The sequence below is a fragment of the Orcinus orca genome, chromosome 15 (genome assembly GCF_937001465.1).
Source record: "Orcinus orca chromosome 15, mOrcOrc1.1, whole genome shotgun sequence".
In the NCBI taxonomy this organism is placed as follows: Eukaryota; Metazoa; Chordata; class Mammalia; order Artiodactyla; family Delphinidae; genus Orcinus; species Orcinus orca.
Genome location: NC_064573.1, coordinates 38,352,427 through 38,374,536, shown reverse-complemented (window position 1 = coordinate 38,374,536; position 22,110 = coordinate 38,352,427). Strand labels below are relative to the sequence as shown.

The 22,110-nt window shown below is 36.5% G+C and overlaps 2 protein-coding genes across 13 annotated transcripts in view; one reads left to right on the top strand and one right to left on the bottom strand.

The window, feature by feature from the left end:
• Window positions 1-2,560, bottom strand: part of TPGS2 (tubulin polyglutamylase complex subunit 2) — a 55,070-nt gene extending 52,510 nt beyond the window's left edge. For all 4 annotated transcript variants that reach the window (XM_004283445.4, XM_033412334.2, XM_033412335.2 and 1 more), the window contains exon 1: window positions 2,380-2,560. In XM_004283445.4, the coding sequence (XP_004283493.1) occupies window positions 2,380-2,470 (91 nt within the window). In that variant the 5' untranslated portion in view covers window positions 2,471-2,560. The remainder of the gene's footprint in view (window positions 1-2,379) is intronic.
• Window positions 2,561-2,623: 63 nt separating this feature from the next.
• Window positions 2,624-22,110, top strand: part of KIAA1328 (KIAA1328 ortholog) — a 391,560-nt gene continuing 372,073 nt past the window's right edge. For 6 of the 9 annotated variants that reach the window (XR_007471679.1, XM_004283444.3, XM_033412323.2 and 3 more), the window contains exons 1-4: window positions 2,624-2,924; window positions 8,991-9,026; window positions 9,752-9,894; window positions 17,529-17,623. Coding sequence is in view for 8 of the 9 variants with exons in the window: in XM_004283444.3 (XP_004283492.3) it covers window positions 2,624-2,924; window positions 8,991-9,026; window positions 9,752-9,894; window positions 17,529-17,623 (575 nt within the window). In the remaining variant the exon portion in view is untranslated. The other 3 variants (XM_033412328.2, XM_033412327.2, XM_033412329.2) reach the window with 3 other exon arrangements.

Genomic DNA, 22,110 nt, shown 5'->3' with positions numbered 1-22,110 from the left:
GTGTGGCAGGAACAATTAGGGTCTGGCCCTGTGATTTGTTGCTTTTTCTCTTTTTATTCGGCCATTCTGAACAGATGGTATTCTCTGTCTTTAAGCAATGCTGAGAGTTTGGTTTTGGATAAAAATGCAATTGTGGAGTCATTTCATATCTTTTAGGGAGGTTGTTTACCATACACCCACCACTGACTTCAGCTGCCTTGTTTTAAAAAAAATCCCCTTAATATATTATCTTTTCAAACAAAAAACAAATGTGAAAAAATAATATACAGGCATACTCATTTTACTGCACTTTTTTGTGCAGTAAAATTGTTTTTCTCAGGTATTGTGTTTTTTACAAATTGAAGGTTTGTGGCAACCCTGCATTGTCAGATGATATTTAGCATTTTTTAGCAATAAAGTTTTTTTTTAAGGTATATACATTTATTTTAGACACAATGCTATTGCACACTTAATAGACTACAGTATAGTGTAATCATAACTTTTATATGGACTGGGAAACCAAAAATTTGTGTGGCTCACTTTATTAGGATATCCACTTTATTGCAGTGGTCTGGAACCAAACCCCCAACATTTCTGAGGTATGTCTGCAAATGATTTTCGACTTGTGCTTTTTAACTTGAAATTATTAGGTTTTGATTAAGTTTATAAATAGACTGTTTACAGGAGGCTAGATTTCCTAAAAGTTTAACAGAGTCAGTTAATTCCTCACGTAGTTTTTGACTTGTAGCTATTACCAGTTTGCCAGACATGTGAAATGCTTAATAGATAGAATATATTAAATGCATAAATGAAATTTAAAATGTTTACAGTCACTTAATTATTTAGGTCTTTAAATCGAGCTGACAGCTTAAGGGAAATTTAGTTGGCTTGACTTAAGTGGATTAAACATTTATCAAAAGAAAATAACTTCTTATTTAGAGAAAACTTCCTAGACTTATAAAGATACTAATGAAGCATGCCTGTGGAATAGCAAGACCTGCCTAAGTCCAGGAGTACAAGAAGCAACAGGGCAGAAGTTTGGATAAGAATGAGGAGATAGGATATGGGTGATCTTGATGATTAGACCTCTCCTTGCCCTACTCTATAATTTCATTTCTAAAATCTATCACTTCTCCCAAACACATCAGGATGTTTCATGCCTCATTTACTGTCTTAGGCACTGGGGAATACAGGGAAGAGCAATACAAAGTTCCTATTCTCATGGACCTCTACTACAGAAAAAAAGACAGACAAAAAAACCAACCAAATAAATATATAATTTCAAGTAAAATATATAATTTCAAGTAGTGACAAAGCCGTGAGGATAAAAAAAAAAAGTGGGTTAAGGGAACAGAGTAATAGGGAAGGGTGTTATTAAGACTATATTCAGGAAAGGTTTCTCTGAGCTCATGATATTCAATCAGAGATCTGAATGAAGTCGGAGACAGACATTGACAGGAAGAGAATTCCAGATGCAAGGTCTAGTAAATCGCAACAGCCTTTAAGTGGGAATAAGCTTAGTGTGCTAATGGTACAAGGAGGCTACTGCGGCAAAGCCAGAGTGAAAATAACGTCAGAAAGACAGATGAGGGCAAATTATAGCAGACTTGTGGGCCATGGTACAGAATTTGGATTCTATTATGAATGCGATGGGAAGGCACTGAAGCATACTGTTCCGACCTGCTTAGATTGCCTTCCTCCTTAGTTATCTGGCTAACTCCCATTTGTCTTTCAAAATTTAGCATCATCTCCCGTGGGACGTATTTCTTAACTCTCCAGGTAAGGTCAATCACCTCCTCCTGTGTGCTACTTCTGAGCGATAACAGATTACTGAACTGTGTTTGTGTTTCATTTCATTTTATTTTATTGTTGCCCCAGCATGTAACATAGCGGTGGGTACTAAGTAAAGGTTAGTGCTTATTAAAGGTTAGTAAAGGAAAACCACCCATTCATTCAATGGTGCCAGCCTTGATTCCTCTGGACCACTTCAGGTACCATGTACGGGGAGGCGCATGGGAATTGGTACCCTGGGAGGTTGGCTGCAACATTCCCCCAGCTCTCTCTGCTACCAGAGGCCAAGAAGGCCTCTCGGGACAGCCAACCCCCCAACTGTCAGGTGCCTGCTGCCTCCCCTTTGAACATCTATGCCCGACCTTCTTGGGCCCTGTTGTGGGACTTCGGGTGGGGCGACCTTCGAGCTTCACATCTCTGTATCCACACTCCCCGCAAACCCTTCCCCGGCCTAGTCAAGCACCCCATTCCCCAATTTCCCCCTTAACAACGGAAGTTACAGCCGCGATGCCCACTGGCCTACAGGGTCCGGCTCTTGCCTTCCCTCCGTGCTTCCACGGCACACCCCTCGTCCCGCAGTGGCCCCCACGGCCCCCCCGTCCCACTCACCTAGGATGCGGGTGACCCCCAAGGTCAGCTTCTCCAGGTGCGGCTTGTTGCTGCCCAGCAACGGGGGCGGTGTCTCCTCCATGGCTTGCATCCCAGCTCCGCGCGCGGTCTGAGGAGCGGCTGGGACAGGGCGGGGGAGCCGGGCGGCCGGGAGGGCCGGACTCCGCCCGGGAGGCGCGGCCGTCAAGTTCACGGCATGCCGGGAGTTGTAGTGCTCGGAGCCTGAGAGCGCGGCTGGGCGGAGATGGGGGGCCCGGGCTGCTCTGGGAGTAGCAGTTCTACGAGGCGCTCGTTCCCGCCGCCCCGGCGGGGGCTCCACACCACGCCGCCGGGACACGGTGACTCCACCCCCCGGACCCTCCCGCCCCGCCGGGGCCGGCTGCGTAAGCGGGGGCGGGCCTCTGCGCAGTGCGGCCAATCGGGACCGGGCCTGGAGGCCGGGGTTGGACGGCCTCGGCGGGACGCCCCGAGTGGCGGTTGTTTCAAGATGGCGGACGTGGAGGGCCCCTCCCGACTCGGCGCGGCGGCGTTCTGGAGCCGCGACTGTATCCTTTGCCCGCCTGGCAGGGGGCGCCGGCGCTTTACCCGGTGCGGCGAACGGTCGCGAGGGACGCGGAGTGCAGGGAAGAAGCTTGCCGCGGACCCCGGTGGCGGGGCCGTCCCGTCCGGCCGCCGTCCGGGTGCTGGGCTATGCTCTTGCTTGGGTATTAGGTGTCAGAGAGCCTGCACTGTGTCCAGGCTGGAGTTCAGGCGTGGGGACTCGGCACAGATGTTTCCCAGCCCTCCTTGGCGGTGAGCTCTGGAAAGATGGCCTAGAGTCTTGGCCTCTCCTGGGGCTGGAAGGGTCCCTCTGCCCGGGATGACCTCCGGCCGACCTAGTCTCTTCGGAGTGAGCTTGTGGAGGAGTGCATGGTGTTGGGTGGTCCAAGAGCTTTTTGTCTTGGTTTAGGAGTGTCCTCAGTCTGCGTTGTTAAGAGTAAGTCAGGACCTTGTCGGACTTAGAAGGCCTGTCAGTGGTGATTTATTTTCATACTGAGATCTTTGGAGAAGTGTGGACTTGGTTTCACGCGGACATGATCTGGTGATGATGATTATGGAATAGGACGCGATGCAGATTTTAGGGCCTGGAAGTGGTGTTGATTTGCATGTAGATTGAGGGTCCCACTAGCAGGACTGAAGTTCTTGGGTTGTTTTATGGTAGAGAAGCTGTGGCGCTTTTATCCTTGCGGTAGTATTCCCAGATTAGTATCTATGATGAGATGTCTGACAAAACTGGTTCTTTCCCTGTGTTAGGTAGACTGTTCTAGGCTGATCTTTGGTTCTGATAATTTGTTTCATGTTAGAGGAGTGTTACCTGAAAGGAAGGCATTCAGTGTATTGGGTGCCCGCAGAGGCAAGTCTTTTTGTCTGTTTACTAGGATTGGTGATGGCATTGTTGGAAGGATTGCTCTTAACTTTGGCAGAATTTTTCTTTGCACATTCTGCTTAGCTCTCAGTAAAACTTAGAAAGTTGTATTATCAGTTACCCTTGTTGAATTACTAGGATTAAAGTGTCATGCCGTGGAGAGTGGGATATTTTTGCATTTCCTGTTGCTCCGTGTTTAGTGTTATGAACTTTCTAAACATAATTACACTTGTGTGTGATAGGTCGGTGGGAATCAAGTGAAATCGTGTACACGGTGGATAAAAGCACACTGATGCACTGTGCAAATAAAATATTTTTTTCTTTACCTATCAGTAGAATATGTACACTGGGAACAAGTGGGCTGAATTAGGAAGTTAGGAAATTGGGATGAGTCATACTTTCTCATGAAACATTACCTCTGCATTGTTAGAATTTTGTGATAGAGATATTTGAAGATTATTAGCTTATAATGTGCTTCTTTAGTGTAATCATTTTCATAACCATCCATGTGGCTTTGGTTATTATTCCTTAACTTTCTGTATAACCAATGCTATTGTGCTGATACAGAATATGTAAGAATATTGTTGTGATATAGAATGTGTGTGGGGCGTGGGGAGGGGAGACAGTCTGTTGCAGTGGGTCTGATTAAGTTAATAGGTATGTAAAGTAAATCTATGCTCCTGGTCTTAGCAACCCTGTACTCTCAGTTATTCGTGCAGTCATATTACTCCCTATTTCATATAGAAGTCACATAGCCTTCCTTTTCTCTTACACTCTCCCTTACTCTAAACATTTATGTAAAATACTAATCTTCCCATTCAAAGTGGGGAGTTGAAATTATATGGGGAAAATGGTGATGATTACATTCTGTAGAAATTCAGATGCTTGAAAGGAATTGCAAAGTTACCACTATCACCCTTCCTATTCCACATAATGACCAATTAATATCCAGACTCAGATATTTTCATTTTAATCTCTATAGGACATAAAAGCAATGTCAAATATAAATTTGTTACTGAATCTTTGCTAAAAAGCATAACAATAATTATCAATCATTTGATTTAGTCACGTGTCTTTTGATCTTGATCTCTTTTCTTGTCACAATGATGACTTCCCAGACCACCCCAAAGCATTTATAATTAGAACTTTCAATAGAAAAAGACCAAAAATTATGCACCTATAATCTGGTATTATTTTCACACTATTGAAAGATTTTCAGTGTTTCACCTAAGCAATTAGAGAAATATGATTGAGCGATTTCCTAGTCCTGGATGTTTCCGTCATCTGAGGACAGATCATCTGTGACTGAATATCACCTTTTTCATACTGTTGTTCTTATGAGTTATGTATCTCCTGCACAATATGATTCAGCAGTGCTGTTTTGCACAAGGTATGTCTTTATACCCAATGTGTAAACAATGAGTATGCCATGTTGTCATTTATGGCTTAAATCTGCAAGTAGAATATGCCCCTTCGGCCATAAACTGCTTTCCTCCTTCATTATAGCTCCTGGTAATATCAAAAGAAGTTAGTGTTTCTTCAGTATCTAAATTTGCTGAAGTGCACTCAAGTGTATTATCATTAACAATATTATGAACTTGATGTTAGTTAGAACTGTAAAGGACCTGGTCAAAACATTGCAGTAGCTATAATCTCTGCCATTGAGTTTTTAATTAAAAATAGAGACTTTACGTTGATGTTAAAATAATACACTAGTCAGGAAAATAGTTGTGGTTAGTAATAATAATACGCACGTTGTTGGTAAGTGATTCAAACTCATAAGGTTAGGGTAGAGTGGGAAGTACTAAGTTTATTTTCTTGAGATCCTGGTTAGGGTAGGTATACTTATTTCTCTCTACCACTTCTGCCTTGGGTTTCTCATTACTACTTTAATTCCGGAAACTTGGGCATTAAAGACTCTTTATAATTTGCTGTACTTGTCTTATTGAGGCACTTCCAAATGAACCAAGTAGAACTAAGGTGGCACATAGAACCCAATAAGAGGTCCAATATACATTTCGTATATATTGTGTCTCTTTGACTTTGCCATAAAATATATATATTTGTTGGGAATCTTTGTATTTGAAGAAGGTAAATATTTGGGTTCTTAAGATAAAGAGCTGAAGATAGATTACAAATGATTAGAAAGGATAGGTTGGATGGAGGCAATTTCAAATATTTCTGTCTTATTTATAAAAACTTTTGTTAAGGTCTGTTTATTTAGCGTTTTTATACTTGAAAAGAAATTTGGCATGGATGTAGCTAGTGGGTTTTGTGTGCATATTTTGAATAGGACAAAAAGAGAAGGATAACACTGAGTTGTTGGACAGTGCCTCATAGGATTAAATAAATATCAATTTCATTCGTTCATAGATGGTTTACCATGAGCCAGGCATGCTTTGACCTTAGGTGATACAACATTGAACAAAACGATGCAAATCTTCACCCGCTTGCTGCTTACATTTTAGTGAAATGAGATGAGTTCATGAATAAGTAAAATAATATTATATGTCCAGTGATTACAGGTGCCATGGAGAAAAATAAAGCAGGAAAAGTGTAGCTATCATGGGGGTCTTTTGTGTCTGTTTTTATGCTAGTGCTGTACTGTTTTGATAACTATAGCTTTGTAATATTTTGAAACCAGGAAGTGTGATACCTCCAGCTTTATTCTTCTTTCTCAAAATTGCTTTGTCTAATTGGGGTCTTTTGTGGTTCCATACAAATTTTAGGATTGTTTGTTCTATTTCTGTGAAAAATGGCATTGGAATTTTGATAGAGATTGCATTGAATCTGTAGATTGCTTTATGGACATTTAAACAATATTCTTTCAATTCATGAGCATGGAATATCTATTTGTGTTTTCTTCATTTTCTTTTATCAATGTCTTATAGTTTTCAGTGGATAGGTCTTTCACCTCCTTGGTTAAGTTTATTCCTAGATATTTTATTCTTTTTTGATGCATTTGTAAATTGGATTATTTTCCTAATTTGCCTTTCTGATAGTTGGTTATTCTTGTATAGAAATGCAACAGATTTTTATATATTGATTTTGTATCCTACAACTTTTGTTTATAAACAAACTGAATTTATTTATTCGTTCTAACAGTTTTTTGGTGGAGTCTTTAGGGTTTTCTATATGTAGTATCATGTGATCTGCAAACAGAAGCTTGTGGAAGGCTTCTACAGTTGGTTTTTCTTAAAGAAGTAGGAAGCAAAGTTATTAGCTTAGAGTAAGGATGGGGGAAGTGGCATCTGGTTTGAGAAGAGAGGAGAAAGTGTAAAATACTTGATGAGCTTCCAAATCAAGGTGCAGCTGAGTGGGGTCCTCAGTGGCTGGTCTCTTCCAGCTGTTGAGCAGGCTCCTTTGTGAATGATCCAGAGAAGTGTAGTATGTTTTCCAGGACTCTGTTATGTCAGTCTTCCCATACGTCATCCTTGGAGATGGAGAATGTTCTGCAAATTCATCACTACTTTATACTCTAGTTGAAGACACTGCCGTATGGAACATGTCCTGGGTCATCTTGACTTTTTTCCGCTGGGTACTTTCTCCCATGTGTATATTTCCAACAGCAAATGATTAAACATTTATTGAGCACCTGCAGTGTGTGCAGTCCCAAGGGATGTAAAAAATGAATCTACTGTTAAAGAGCGTGCACAATTTCATTTTGTAAGGATTTTTTTTTGGATTGTATGTCAGTGAATTTAGAAATTCTCTCTCTGCTCCAGTGTTAGTTGCAGTCAATTTCCTTGGACTTGTGGGGTCTAAGTTTTTGCTTGTTTACTTGTCTTATGTGCCTCCTAAGATTTTCTAAGCTCCATCCCTGATGTCTAAGGGAATTTAAAGATTTAGAGGCCCTATCAGCCAAAAGCTTGAAGCTGTGATAGTGCTGCAGAGAGCTGTTAGAAACCACCTGGCAGTTCAGACAGTAAGCACCATCTTTGTGTTCCATAGAGATTCTAGGCATTTCAATCAGCATTCCTTGAAAAGATTCCATTACTAGAATTGATTCTGAACTGAAATATATTGATTTTTTAACATGTTATTAATCCACTGTTTTATTCCAGCCTTTTCCCAGGAGGAAATAGTTAATAATTGGTTTGTCTACAAATTTTGGAAAAGAAAGTGTTTTATAAAGTAACAAAACTTTAGTATTTTCTAGATCATTTGAAAAAAATTGTTTAGACACTTACTTCCTGGAAGTGTAATAGAAGGTTATCAAATGGTGGACATACCTGGATTTAGATATAGTTCTGAATAAAATTTTATTTCTGGAAAGTAAACTTTCTTATTATATTGGTTCCCTTTCTATAGCAGTGTTCTAGCCTTTCTGAATTTCTCCTTTTGAAATTCAGAATAGTCCTTTTTGTCTTAAATTTCTTCAACTTGTTAAATAGTAGGGCTTCTTGAGACATTTCATGAATATACTGCAGAAGAATAAAAAATGTTTTTTGTGTTGGCATGATTGACTTGCCCCCAAACAGTGTTTGTTCTTCAAAGCTGAAGCTCACTTTGAAATTACAGATTCTTTTTTTTTTAATATATCTTTTTTGGAGTATAATTGCTTTACAATGTTGTGTTAGTTTCTGTTGTACAACAAAGTGAATCAGCTATAAGTATACATATATCCCCATATCCCCTCCCTCTTGAGCCTCTTCCCATCCTCCCTATCCCACCCCTCCAGGTCCTCACAAAGCATCAGAGCTGATCTCCCTGTGCTATGCAGCAGCTTCCCGCTAGCTATCCATTTTACATTTGGTACTGTATATATGTCAATGCTAAAGCTTACTTTAAAATTAAAAGCTAAAGCTCCCTTTGAAATTACGAATTCATGCCTAAAATAACTTGTCATTCACCGATGATGAGCAAAATGGAGTATTTAACTCCTTGTTTACAAAAGGAAAGAAAATGAAAGGAAACTAATTTGTAGTGTATCTCACTTGGGAATAAGCATGGATAAAACTTTTATGGAACAAGGCCTTCCAAAATTTTTACAAAGCAGATAGTTGTGAATATATAAAGATTAACTTTAAAAGATTATTAATTTTGCTACATTTATTTTAATTATGGTGCTTTCTAGTTTTGTTTTTAAAAGCTAGTTATAAACTCCCAGGTCAAAACAAATTACAAATTATAACAAATACAGAACAGCAATGTTTGGATGTTGGATAATCTTTTCTAGTATTTTCCTTTATGTCTTCCTGCATAGTTTCTGATGAAGAACAGTCAGTAGTGTATGTTCCAGGTATGATTTTATGCATTAATTTGGTAACCTTCCTTTGCTTCTTAAGAGTTAGGAGAAAATAAAAACATTAGGATAACTTTGCAGGTATAAGTAGATGCCGAACAGTTCATCAGAACCTAATTTTTTTTTTTTTTTTTTAATGTTTGGTATGACCCCACTAAGGTTTGAAATACTGCCTTATTTTAGGGGCTGGCTGGGCAAGTCAGCTTTTGATGAATTTACAGAATACTTCATTCATGTGTTAAAGAGCAAGAGATTCTTTTCTTGTCATATTACAAATAATAGTTTAAATTTTATATTTCAAAAAAATGTGAAAACTTCTTTATATAGTGTTTATGTAATAGACTTTAAAGCTTACTTACTGGTTGTTAAGAGATGAGTAGTAAAACTGAACCACTGGAGGCATCGTAATTGTGTGAAGAATCAGATTTTTAATTTTCAATAAGTTAAGGTATGTATGGTATGTTGTAGTTTATTGGTTTTAATGTGACTTACGGATGTTCACATCCCCATTTAAAAATACTTCAGTTGAATCTTTGCATGCAAAACATCATCTTTTCATGATTCATTATTTAGTAACAGAGCCTTAAAACGAAGTTTATAAAGTAAGAGATTTCCCCATCAAGTGCCATAAGTAGAGGATATCAAGGAAGAGGTTGATGGGGGGAGGGTTTAAGAGAATGAAAAGATATAATTTTGAAATCTTGTTTGATGGAAATCCTTAGGAATTTCTACAGGAGGAAATATCAGATCAAGACACAAGATGGTGAATCCAAAAGCTGATGTTACACTTAAGACTTCCAGGGTGACTGCTACTTCAGTCTCCATGGAGTCTTTAAAAGGTGCAGGGGATTCAGTAGATGAACAGGTCAGTAATTTCTTTTTTTCTTTTTCTGTTTTTTTTTTTTCCCCTTATTCTCCAGTCTTTATAAATGCTGACCAGTAAGTCATTTTTTTATGCTGACCAATAACTGATAGATAAGGGTAGAGGAGCCCTTGAAAGAACATTAGATGATCTACAAGCATTTTTAAAGATACAGAGGATTCTAGGATGCTTTGCTTAGTATGAATATAAAATGTGTGTTACTCATTTTGTTCCAAAATGTCCAGGCTTGCTTTAAGCCTTAGTTAAGAAACATTTATTGTCTTAGTATGTCTCCAAAGACTTAAATCCTGATCTGTGTGGAGTTAGTAAATCAAATTGACAATTTTTTTCTTTTATTAGGTGTCCTTTGTGACTTTTGTTCATGTGAATTTGTTAGTTGATGGTGGATAAACCTTTGTATATAAGAAAATGCTTTATTAAAACAAAATTAGCCTGTATTATTATTGTTATTATTTCCTTCGTTTGGCAAATAATATCTTAAAGACTTTATTTTTATAGCTCAGTCATTGATTTCTCCTTTGTCTTTCTTCGCCTCTTTAATAGTGTCTGTACATTCCTTTGGTATATGCTCTATCTGATTGGTTTATTTCACTTTACTTTTTGTTATATTTTGTCTCCCCAACCAGAGTTTAACTCAGGGTTTGGCAATCTATGACCTGTAGGCCAAATCTGCTTCTTCCTGTTTTGTGAGTAAAGTGTTACTGGAACACAGCCACTCTCAGTCTTTTAGTGTTATGTTATTGCCACTTTCGTATTACAATGGCAGAGGCGCTGTAAAGATGAATGCTCACAAAGCCAAAATCATTTGCTATCGAATTCTATATAAAAAATGTTTTTCAGTCCCTGGTTTATGTTCAGATATTGAAATTTTCAATGTCTAGTTTGTTACTAATTACAGTTGACCCTTGATCAACACAGGTGTTAGGGGTGTTGAACTCCGGGCAGTTGAATATTTGCGTGTACCTTTTGGCTCCCCAAAACTTTACTAATAGCCTACTGTTGAATGAAAGCCTTACTGATAACATAAATAGTCAATTAACACATATTTTGAATGTTATATGTATATTTACATACACTTTACGCATTCATGACACACCTTTTTTCTTAATTTTTAAAAAATATTTCTTAGGCTCTGTGGTTCGTCTGCAAGCTTATTCAAATTGTTGTAAATCTCCAAAAAGTTTTGCAATATATTTATTGAAAAAAAATCTGCTTGTAAGTAGACTTGTGCAGTTCAAACCCATGTTGTTTAAGGGTCAACTGTTTTACGTTTAGTTATCTACAGAATTTAACTGTGATTAGCTCAAAAAGCCTGCCTGTGTTACTTATATCCCCAGTGTGTACACTTCACACTAGGATGTGAATAGTTGAATTTGCAAGTTCTTATCAAAAATTGAAAGTAGTTTTTCATATAATAGTTTGTGTATTTTATAGTGAACAGAAACTATTCCCCATTCATATCAGCTCTTGGCAACCACTAATCTGCTTTTAGTCTCTGTATTTGTCTGTTCTGGACATTTCATATAACTGGAATAATGTAACATGTGGCCTTTTGTGACTGGCTTTTTTCATTAAGTATAGTGATTTCAAGTTTCATCTATGTTGTATCATGTATCTTTACTTCATTTCTTTTTATGGCTCAATACATATTTTGTTTAACCACCAGTTGAAGGACATTTGGGTTGTTACAGTTTTTGGCTATTATCAATAATATTGCTGTCAGCATTCATGTACAAGTTTTTGTGTGGATGTATGTTTTCAATTTTCTTGTGTATACACCTAGAAGTAGAATTTCTGGGTCATATAGTAATTCTCTGTTTAACCTTTTGATGAACTACCAAAGTAGCGATACCATTTTACATTCCACCAGCAATGTATGAGGATTCCAGATTCTCCACATTCTCACCAACACTTTATATCCATCTTTTTTATTTATAATTGTCGTAGTGAGTGTGAAGTGGTATCTCATTGTGGTTTTGATTTGTATTTTCCTAACGGCCAATAATGATCATCTCTTTATGTGCTTCTTGGCCATTTGTATGTGTTCTTTAGAGAAATGTCTATCCAGATCTTTTTCAATTGGGTTGTCTTCTTATTGATGAGTTGTAAGAGTTCTTTATAGATTCCATCTCCAAGTTCCTTGTCATATATATGATTTGCAGATATTTTCTCCAATTTTGTGAATTGTCTTTTCACTTTCTTTATTTTTTTAAATAAAATTTATTTATTTATTTATTTTTATTTTTGGCTGCATTGGGTCTTCACTGCTGTGCGTGGGCTTTCTCTAGTTGTGGTAAATGGGGGCTTACTCTTCGTTGTGTTGTGCGGGCTACTCTTGTTGTGGACGAAGCACAGGCTCTAGGCAAGGGGGCTTCAGTAGTCGTGGCTTGCTGGCTCTAGAGCGCAGGCTCAGTAGTTGTGGCACATGGACTTTGTTGCTCTGCGGCATGTGGGATCTTCCCAGACCAGGGCTCGAATCCGTGTCCCCTGCATTGGCAGGCAGATTCTTAACCACTGTGCCACAAGTGAAATCCTCTTTTCACTTTCTTATTGGTGTCCTTTGGAGCTTGAAAGTTTTAAATTTTGATGAAGTCCAGCTTATCAGTGTTTTCCTTTTATTTATTTAATTATTTATTTGCTGTCATATCTAAGAAATCATTGACTAAACCAAGGTCTCAAAGATTTATACCAATATCTAGGAGTTCTATAATTTTAGATATTACATTTAGGCTTTGATCCATTTTGATGTAATTTCTGTACATGCTATGGGTAGTGACCCAACTTCATTCTTTTGCATGTGGATTTCCAGTTGTCCCAGCGTCATTTGTTGCAAATACCATTCTTTCTCCTTTGATTGTCTTGCCACCCTTGTTGAAAATCTGTTAATCATAAATGTGTTTGTTTCTGTAATCTCAGTTCTATTCCATTGATGTATATTTCTATTTTAATCGCAGTACCACACTGCTTTAGTATACTGTAGCTTTGCAGTAAGTCCTGGAATCAGGAAGTGTAAATACTCCAAGTTTGTTCTTCCTTTTCAAGGTTGTTCTGGCTATTCTGGGTCTTTTGCATTTCCATAAGAATTATAGAATCAACTTGTCAATTTCCGCACAAAAGTCAACTTGGATTTCAGTAGCAATTGTGTTGAATCTTTTTTTTTTTAATGTTGAACCTTCTTTTAATTTATTTATTTTTATTTTTGTCTTTGTTGGATCTTCGTTTCTGTGCGAGGGCTTTCTCTAGTTGTGGCAAGCGAGGGTCACTGTTCATCGTGGTGCGCAGGCCTCTCACTGTCGTGGCCTCTCTTGTTGCGGAGCACAGGCTCCAGACGCGCAGGCTCAGTAGTTGTGGCTCACAGGCCTAGTTGCTCCGCGGCATGTGGGATCTTCCCAGACCAGGGCTCGAACCCGTGTCCCCTGTATTAGCAGGCAGATTCTCAACCACTGTGCCACCAGGGAAGCCCTGTGTTGAATCTTTTAAAAAAAATTTTAAAAAGTTTTTAATTCAGGTATAGTTGATTTACAATGTTACGTTAGTTTCAGGTGTATAGTACAGTGATTCAGTTTTTTATGTATATATTGTATATATACCTATATATTATATATGTGTATATATATTTTTTCTTTTTCAGATTCTTTTCCCTTATAGGTTATTACAAAATATTGAGTCTAGTTCCCTGTGCTATACAGTAGGTCCTTGATAGTTATCTGTTATATATATATATATATATATATATAGTACTGTGTATATGTTACTCTCATAAATTAGGAGATTGGGAATCTTTTTTTCTTAATTTTTAAAATTTTTTAATTCAATTTTTAAAGGTTACTTTCCATTTACAGTTATTACAAAATACTGGCTATATTCCTCGTGTTGTACAATACATCCTTGAGCCTGTCTTACACCCCATAGTTTGTATTTCCTACTCCCCCACCCCTATGTTGTGTTGAGTCTTTAGATCGATTTGGAGAGTACTCTCAACTTAATACTATTAAGTCTTCCAGTCCTTGAATATGGTGTGTAAAATGTCTTTCTATTTATTTAGGTCTTCTTTAATTTCTTTCAGTGATGTTTTATAGTTTTCAGTGTACATGCCTTATACTCCTTTTGTTAAATTTATTTTCAAGTATTGTGTTTTATACTTTTTGGTACTACTATTAACGGAATTGTCTTCTTAATTTCATTTTTGGATTTTTCACTGCTAGTGTCCAGAAACAGTTGATTTTTTATCCTGCTACCTTTCTAAATTCATTTATTAGTTCTAATCTAATAGTTTTTTGGTAAATTCCTTACAATTTTCTATATATAAGATCATGCCATCTGTGAATAGAGATAGTTTTACATACCCCTTTTCAGTTTGGATTCCTTTTATTTCAACTGTCTTCTAAAGAGATTTAAAAATGCAACAAACTTTATAGCAAGTTCACTTTTCCATACTGATAGTCTGTTGGTCCAGTATCATTTATTAAGAGGACCATTCTTTTCCCCATTGAATTACCATGATGCTATTGTAATTCAAGGAGAGACTTAAAATTTCACTACAAGTCTGGCAACTGTGAGAGGAGAAAGAAAGAAAGATTGACTAGGAAGAGTCTCAGACTTCCTTGCAGTCTGAGGTAGTGTCTGTCTGTAGAGATGTATCCTTCCCTTATTATAGCATAGCATCTTTTTTGGTAATCTCTATCCTGAATTTTGTGTTTGTCATTCTTTTGTTTTTCTATATCAGGGGTTGACAAACTTTTTCTGTAAAGGGCCAGATGGAAAATATTTAGCCTCTGTGAGACACATGGTTTCTGTCTTAATTATCTAAGTCTGCCACTATAGTGTGGAAAAAGCCTTATGTATGTCAATGTATAAAAGAATGTGCATGGCTGTGTTTTGTTTTGTTTTTAATTAATTAATGTATTTATTTTTGGCTCTGTTGGGTCTTTGTTGCTGCACGCGGGCTTTCTCTAGTTGCGGCAAGTGGGGGCTACTCTTTGTTGTGGTGCGCAAGCTTCTCATTGCGGTGGCTTCTCTTGTTGTGGAGCACGGGCTCTAGGTATGCAGGCTTCAGTAGTTGTGGCACGTGGGCTCAGTAGTTGTGGCTCACGGGCTCTAGAGCGCAGGCTCAGTAGTTGTGGTGCATGGGCTTAGTTGCTCCACGGCATGTGGGATCTTCCCGGACCAGGGCGTGAACCCACGTCCCCTACATTGGCAGGCAGATTCTTAACCACTGCGCCACCAGGGAAGTCCCCCATGGCTGTGTTTTAATAAACCTTTTTTACAAAAACAAGCTTTGGGCCAGATTTGGCTTGCAGTCATAGTTTACCAACCCCTGTCCTATATGGTCTAAACATGTATTTATTTTTTAAACAATGTTTAGTTTTATATATATTTCAAACTTTATATAAATGATCTCGTATTGTGTGATTTGCTTTTTTGTTCAACATTATGTTCCTGAGATTTATTTATGTTGCATATGGTTACATTTCATTTCCTTTCACTGATATTTCAGTCAGGGTTTAGTCAGTTATTTTAACTGAGAGTATTTAATATAAAGACTTGTTAAATTGGTGCTGGAGAACTGAAAAGCAAAAGGGGCACACTAGGTTATCGTGTAGGTAGTAACTGCCAGAAACAACCACCATCTTTAGGGCTGGGAAAACAGAACAAGTTGGAATTATTAAAACCTAGAAGCTTGGAGGGGGAGCCACTTAGAGCTGGAACTTTGACCTCTGATGATGGGAAACCAGCCTGACTGGTATTGCTATCCCCAAGCAGATATGATAAAGGCTGGTTCTATAAGGGCTAGAAGAATTACCAACTGGAATCAGCTGTTCTTGCCAGGGTAAAGATCTCTGACAGGGGTGGCACTGATAGAAACAGGAAGCAAAGAGAAAGGAATGTGTCCTTTCTTCCTCTAAGAGCCTCTGGTTCTTCCTGTTGGCAGAGTTTAACAGAACGTTGTGGCAAAGAAGAAATGAAGTTTCCAGAGTCTCAGCCTCAGCATCACAAAACAGAGCATGGGGGATGGGTTTGAAGATGAATGTCAACAGCGTAACAACCAGTAGCTACAGAATTCCATTGTATAAATATACCACAGTTTAACTCTGGTTGACAAACATTTGTGTCTTCAGGTTTTTGCCTGAACACAATGCTGCTGAAGTTCTTGCCTGTGTGCAAGGGTTTCTCTTTTTTGTTTACTGAAATTTCTTTTAAAGGGTTTTCAGCAATTTTTCACATTGCCAAATCCAGTGACTTCTTTTTATATTCTGTTTAACTTTTTTGATCATTAGCACCATTAACCCCACATTCTTCCTGAAACTTTTTTCTCCCACAGTGTCGTATGCTTCTGATTCTCCTCTTGTCTTTTCAAAAACCAATTTTAATTTATGTTCTTCGGTTAGGAGATGATTTTTAAAAACTAATATTTTTTTCTTTAAGGAAAATTTTACAACATAGGAAAGTGTAAAGAAAATAATAAAAATCTAAACATTATCAATAATAACATATGGCTGAGTTTTAAATCTTTAAAACTCTGACTTGAGAGCCAGACCCACATTTCTAACTTCCTGACTAAACATTTCCACATGAATATCCTCCTGGCATCTTAAATTGACCATATCTAATATCTAAAGCCAAACCCATTTAATTTAATTTTTTTTTTTTTTACCATATCCTCTTTCTCATTTCCTTTTTCTCCCCTGTCTTTTCCATATTTGGATAGCAGTAATTCCAGGAATTCATTTTAGGGGTCTTGGATTATTCTTGGCCACCTGAAGTAATTGGACTAACCTACTTCGTGGTTAGGCAAATGCCAAGGATTCTTTTTTTTTTTAACATGTTCCTTTTACATGTTACCTCCAGTTCCCTTGTGAATCCCTAGGTTTCATGGCTTTAAAGCCCCCCTTTGATGTTCAATAACTAGGAGAACTTTTTATAGCACAAGAGATAGGATAGTACAGTGGGTAAGAACATAGACTCTGGAATCAATGCTTGAGTCTTGATTTTGCTACCTAACTGCTATATTCCTAGGCAAGATATGTAACCTCCTCGTAGAATAGGAATAATACCTACCTAATAACATTGTGAAAATTAAATGGATAAGTATAAAATACTTAGAATATTCCTAATAATACTAGGTATAATGTTATCTATTATTACTGTTACTCTTTGGTCTAATACCCTTTGGAATGAACCTTTGGATATATTGAGAGCTTAGAACTGGTGCTTCTGCTGCCAGCCTTAGTACATCTTTAAGCAGCTGTGGGGCTATGGTGTAGGAAAGATTCTCAGTATCTTCCATTAGGTGTTTGTTTCTGTGACATTCATCAAGGGAAAGTTGTTTCCTTAATACTCCCTAACACTTAAGCAGGCACATTTCCGCCTAAGAGTTCTTTCTGTGTGCTTTTCTGTGTAAATTTCAGATGTCCCCTGGTGGACAGATAGTTCCTTAGCCTGTGTTGAGTTCACAGTAGGTTTAAATGAAATGGGTAAATAGCGTTCTATTTTACCAGATAAAAGAGATCCAAGAAATTTCATCTCCTGTGCTTATTTTAAGAAATTTCTCAAAAAGTCTTAAAAATTGTTTTTTGTGAAAGTTGATCAGAAGGATTTTTTTTTTTTTTTTTAAGAATTTCTGCAGGGGAGGAATAAAGAGTGCATCATTGAAGGATTTATGTCTTGAAGATAAAAGACGCATTGCAAACTTAATTAAAGAACTGGCCAGGTGAGACAAAACCTTATATGAAATGCATTACTATATGAGGGAGTGGTTTTTTTTGAAAATAGAAAATTACAAATATGTTCTCATGTCATTGTGTCATTGTGTCATTGATCTTATGGGAGCAGTGACTTTTAGAATAAAAGGTATCCTGTGGTGCCAAAAAGAAAAGTAGAAGAAAACGTAAAATAGAAAAGAAACACTCTTCAGTTATGTTTTCTGGTTTAATTTCCCAAATTGTTTCATGGAAATATCTGCAGCAGTCATTTATCAAGAGGGAACATTTTGAAACTTAGCTCTGCTATTGATGTAGGTTGATATTGTAATCAGAGGCATAGCACTTTGGTTTTGCTTTAGTATCTGAAACAGAAAAGAACATTCATTTTATTGTGATCTTTCACAAGAATACTAGTTGTCATTTTGCTAACTTCTGATACTTTCAAGTAAGGGATTTTAAATTTTGAGAATGAGAGTTCTTAGCTGTTCTTAGCTGGAATAAACTATTCCAGTTTATTAATGATGTATATGAAGAATATTTACTTTGTATAATTTTTTGTTAATATACATATCAAGTTTTGGGGTCTTAAATAATAAATGAAGATGCTTATAGAGGAATGTGTTAATATAAATTATAAAAGTTAAGTTTAGGGGAAGGCCATACCTAAAAACTGATAAAATTATATTTATTTTTATCATTGAATTGCATGTTTGGAAATAGTAGGTCTTTTTCTTCTTTCTCTATTTTTAATTAAAGATAACTACATGAAGTGTTTCATTTTGAGACCTTAAAAGAATGTTTGTAGAGGCTTTTCTAGAAAGACCGAAGTTAAAAATTACCTTATTAAATCATAGAATCACAGGTATAAAAGATGACAAAAAGCAGTGATGTTTTGGGGGCTTAGGTTACAAGGTCTGAGATTTCAAAGTACATGCCTTAGTCTGAATGTGATATGCCACCTGAGATAAGCAGTAACCTCTTTCACTAGAATTCTTTGACTGTTCTGTTCCCTGAAGTAGAGTTTTCATGATCTCAAGTAGTGTTTTTTGTATTGGGAAAATATTTAATTGTTAAACATTTAATTTATGATCATCTCACAAGGCTTTTTACCACGAAGATGGATGTGGATGTCCTTAAAGCAATTACAGTTAGTTTGACTTCATATATACTGGTCCTGAATTGCCATTATTGTCCTGACTGATACATTTTCAGCTACCAGGCTTAGAGAGTACTTGACATCTTAGAGTATATTGTTTTGGTTTCAGTAAACTGCTGCTTTCTAGCAAAGTGCTCAATTCTCGGTAGAAGGTCATTGTGTTAGTACAAGGTTAATATTAGTACAAATTTGACTGCTAAAAACCCCTGTTATTACTATATTAACTATTAACATACAGGTATATGGGAATAATGTATTCTTGATTCCTTGAATTTGCTAAGTTTCCTCTGCTGGATATTTCAGTCTATGTTTTTCTACTCATACTTGCCAAACTGTTTTTTTTTCAAGACAGTTTTGTGCTAGTGGGAAAGTAGAGAGAATTCCATGTACCTCAAACACTGGCAACAAAACATTTCTAGCCTTCATGTTCTTTTACCTCTGAATTTTCAACCTGATTTCAAATAACTGGTTTCCTGTTGGCATTAAATACAGTCATTTCTCTTTCAGCTTGAGAAATAAAGTATATACTCCTTTGACCAGATATTTCCCTCTAGCTACTACCTTCTTTGTACTACAACATAACCTCATTCCTAGAAAAGAGTCTGTAATATCTATAATACTGTTTTCTACTCTGTTGCATTTCATTCCCTCCTCAAACTTATTCATTTATTTTAAAATATAACATATGGAAGTGCAATTTATATACGATAATATGTACCCGTTTTAATTATATATTTCACTGAGTTTTGACAAATGTAAGATTACTCCAGAAACTTACATTGAGAACTTTTACAGTCAGTCCCCTCCTCTATCCTCCATCCCAGGCAGCCATTAATGTGATTTCTATTATTACTGCTTAGTTTTATATCTGACACACCAGTATAAATGGCCCAACAGTATGTACTTTTTTCTGTCTGGCTTTTTTCCCTCAGCAAAATGATTTTTGGTGTGTGGTAAAATATACATAACATAAAATTTACCATCTTAACTGTTTTTAAGTGTACAGTTCAGTTATATTAAGTACATTCGTGTTGCTGTGTGACCGTTTCTGCCATCCATTCCCAGAACTTTTTCATCGCTGAAACTCTGTCCCCATTAAATAACTCCTCACTCTCCCCACTGCCTACTCCCTGGTAACCACTGTTCTATGTGCTTCATGAATTTGGCTATTCTAGATACCTTATATAAGTAGAATCATATAATATTTGTCCTTTAGTATCTGATTTATTTCGGAGCATAGTGTTTTTGAGACTTTTAAAAACTTGTTTTGTATAGGAGTAATGCATTTTTTATCATTGAGTAGTATTCCATTGTATGCCTGTACCTTAATTTGTTTATCTATTCATCTATTAATGGACATTTGGGTTGTTCCAGTATTTGCCTTTTATGAATGGTGTTACTTTAACATTCATGTACAAGTCTTTGTGTGGCTATGATGTTTTATTTTTCTTCTGTAAATACTTAGGAGTGGAATTACTCAGTTATATGTTAAGTGTATATTTAACTTTATAAAAAACTGCCAAACTGTTTCCCAATGTAGTTGTGCTATTTCACACTCCCGCTAGGAACTTACGAGAGTTCCATCATTCTGCATATTCAATAACTCTTGGTATTATCATTTCTTTGCATTTTGACCATTCTCATGAGTATAGTGATATCTCCTTGTGGAATGAATTTGTGTTTCCCCAATGATTAATGTGATGATTGGCCAGTCTTTTGTTAAGTGTCTGTTCAAATCTTTTGCCTGTTGTTTTTTTTTTTTTTTTTCACTCACCCGCTTCCTTCTTGACATTGAAGTATTAGAGTTCTTTATATATTCTGGATGTAAGTTTTCAAATATTTGTTTTTTCCTCCCAACCTGCAGCTTGCTTTTAATGCTCTTAATATTTTCTTTTGAAAAGCAATTTTTTTTTCTTTTGATGAAGTTCACTTCATCAGTTTTTTCTTTTATGGTTGATGTTTTTAGTGTTCCATCTAAGAAATCTTGCCCATCCCACAGTAGCAAAGATTTTTTCCTATGTTAGAAAAGACTATATCTTTTCTGCAGAATTAACCTCCGCCTCCTTGTCAAAAATCAGTTGACCATATATGCATGGCCTATTTCTGGGCACTTCATTTCATTCCACTGACCTATATGTTGCCCTGATGCCAATACCACAGTAACTTGATTACTGTCATTTTATAGTAAGTCTTGAAATCAGGTAAATCCTATTGATTTTTTGTTCTTTTTGAAAATTGTTTTGGCTCTTTGAGGTCCTTTGCATTCCACTAAATTTTAGAGTCAGCTTATTAATTCCTAAAAGAACATTGCCTCCTGGAATTTTGTTTGGGGTATATTGAATTTACAGATCAAAGTGAGGAAAATTAACATGCACTGAGTCTTCCAATCTATGAATATGTCATATCTCTCCATTATTTTTTTAGATTTTCTTGCATTTTTTTCTGCAGGATTTGTAGTTTTCAGGGGTACAGTGTGTAAAATATGCTCATATTTTGTTGTATTTATCCTTAAGTATTTTATGTTTTTTGATACTATTATAAATGGTGTAATTTTAATTTTATATTATACTGTACACTGAATTTTAAATTTTATTTCTAATTTGAAAAAAAACAGAATTGATTTTTTAACATTGACTTGGTATCCATCAACTTCTTAAAATTCACTTGTTATAGTAGTTTTTTTTTGCCAGAGTACTTTGGATTTTCCACATACAAGATTATGTCATCTACAGATAAAAACAGTTTTATTTTTTCTTTACAATCTATAGATTCTTTTTTTCTTTTTCTTGCCCTTTGGCATTGGCTAGAACCTGCAGGACAGTGTTGAATGAAAGTGACGAGGGTGGACATCTTTGCCTTCTTTTTGTTATCTTAAATCTTTAACTATTAAGCACAATGTAAGCTATAGGTTTTTTGTAGATGTTCTTTATCAGGTTGAGGATATTTATTTTTGTCCCTAGTTTGGTGAGGTTTTTTTTTTTTTTTAGTCATAAATAGGAGTAGAATTTTGTCAAATGATTTTTCTTCATTTACTGTGCTGATAATATGGTTTTTTTTCTCTGTTATACTCTGGTAAAATATGTTGATTGATTTTTGAATGCTTAATTTACGTTGCCTTCCTGGCCTAAGCCTCATTTGGTCATGGTGGTTTTTGGTTTTGTTTTTCATCTATTACTGAGTTTGATTTGCTAATATTTTATTAGAGATTTTTGTAACATGAGAAATGCTTGTAGTTTTCATGAAATGTCATTATATATTTTTTAACTTTATGTTTTAATTATGGTAAAATACACATAACATAAATTTTACCATCTTAACCAATTTTTAAGTCTACAGTTC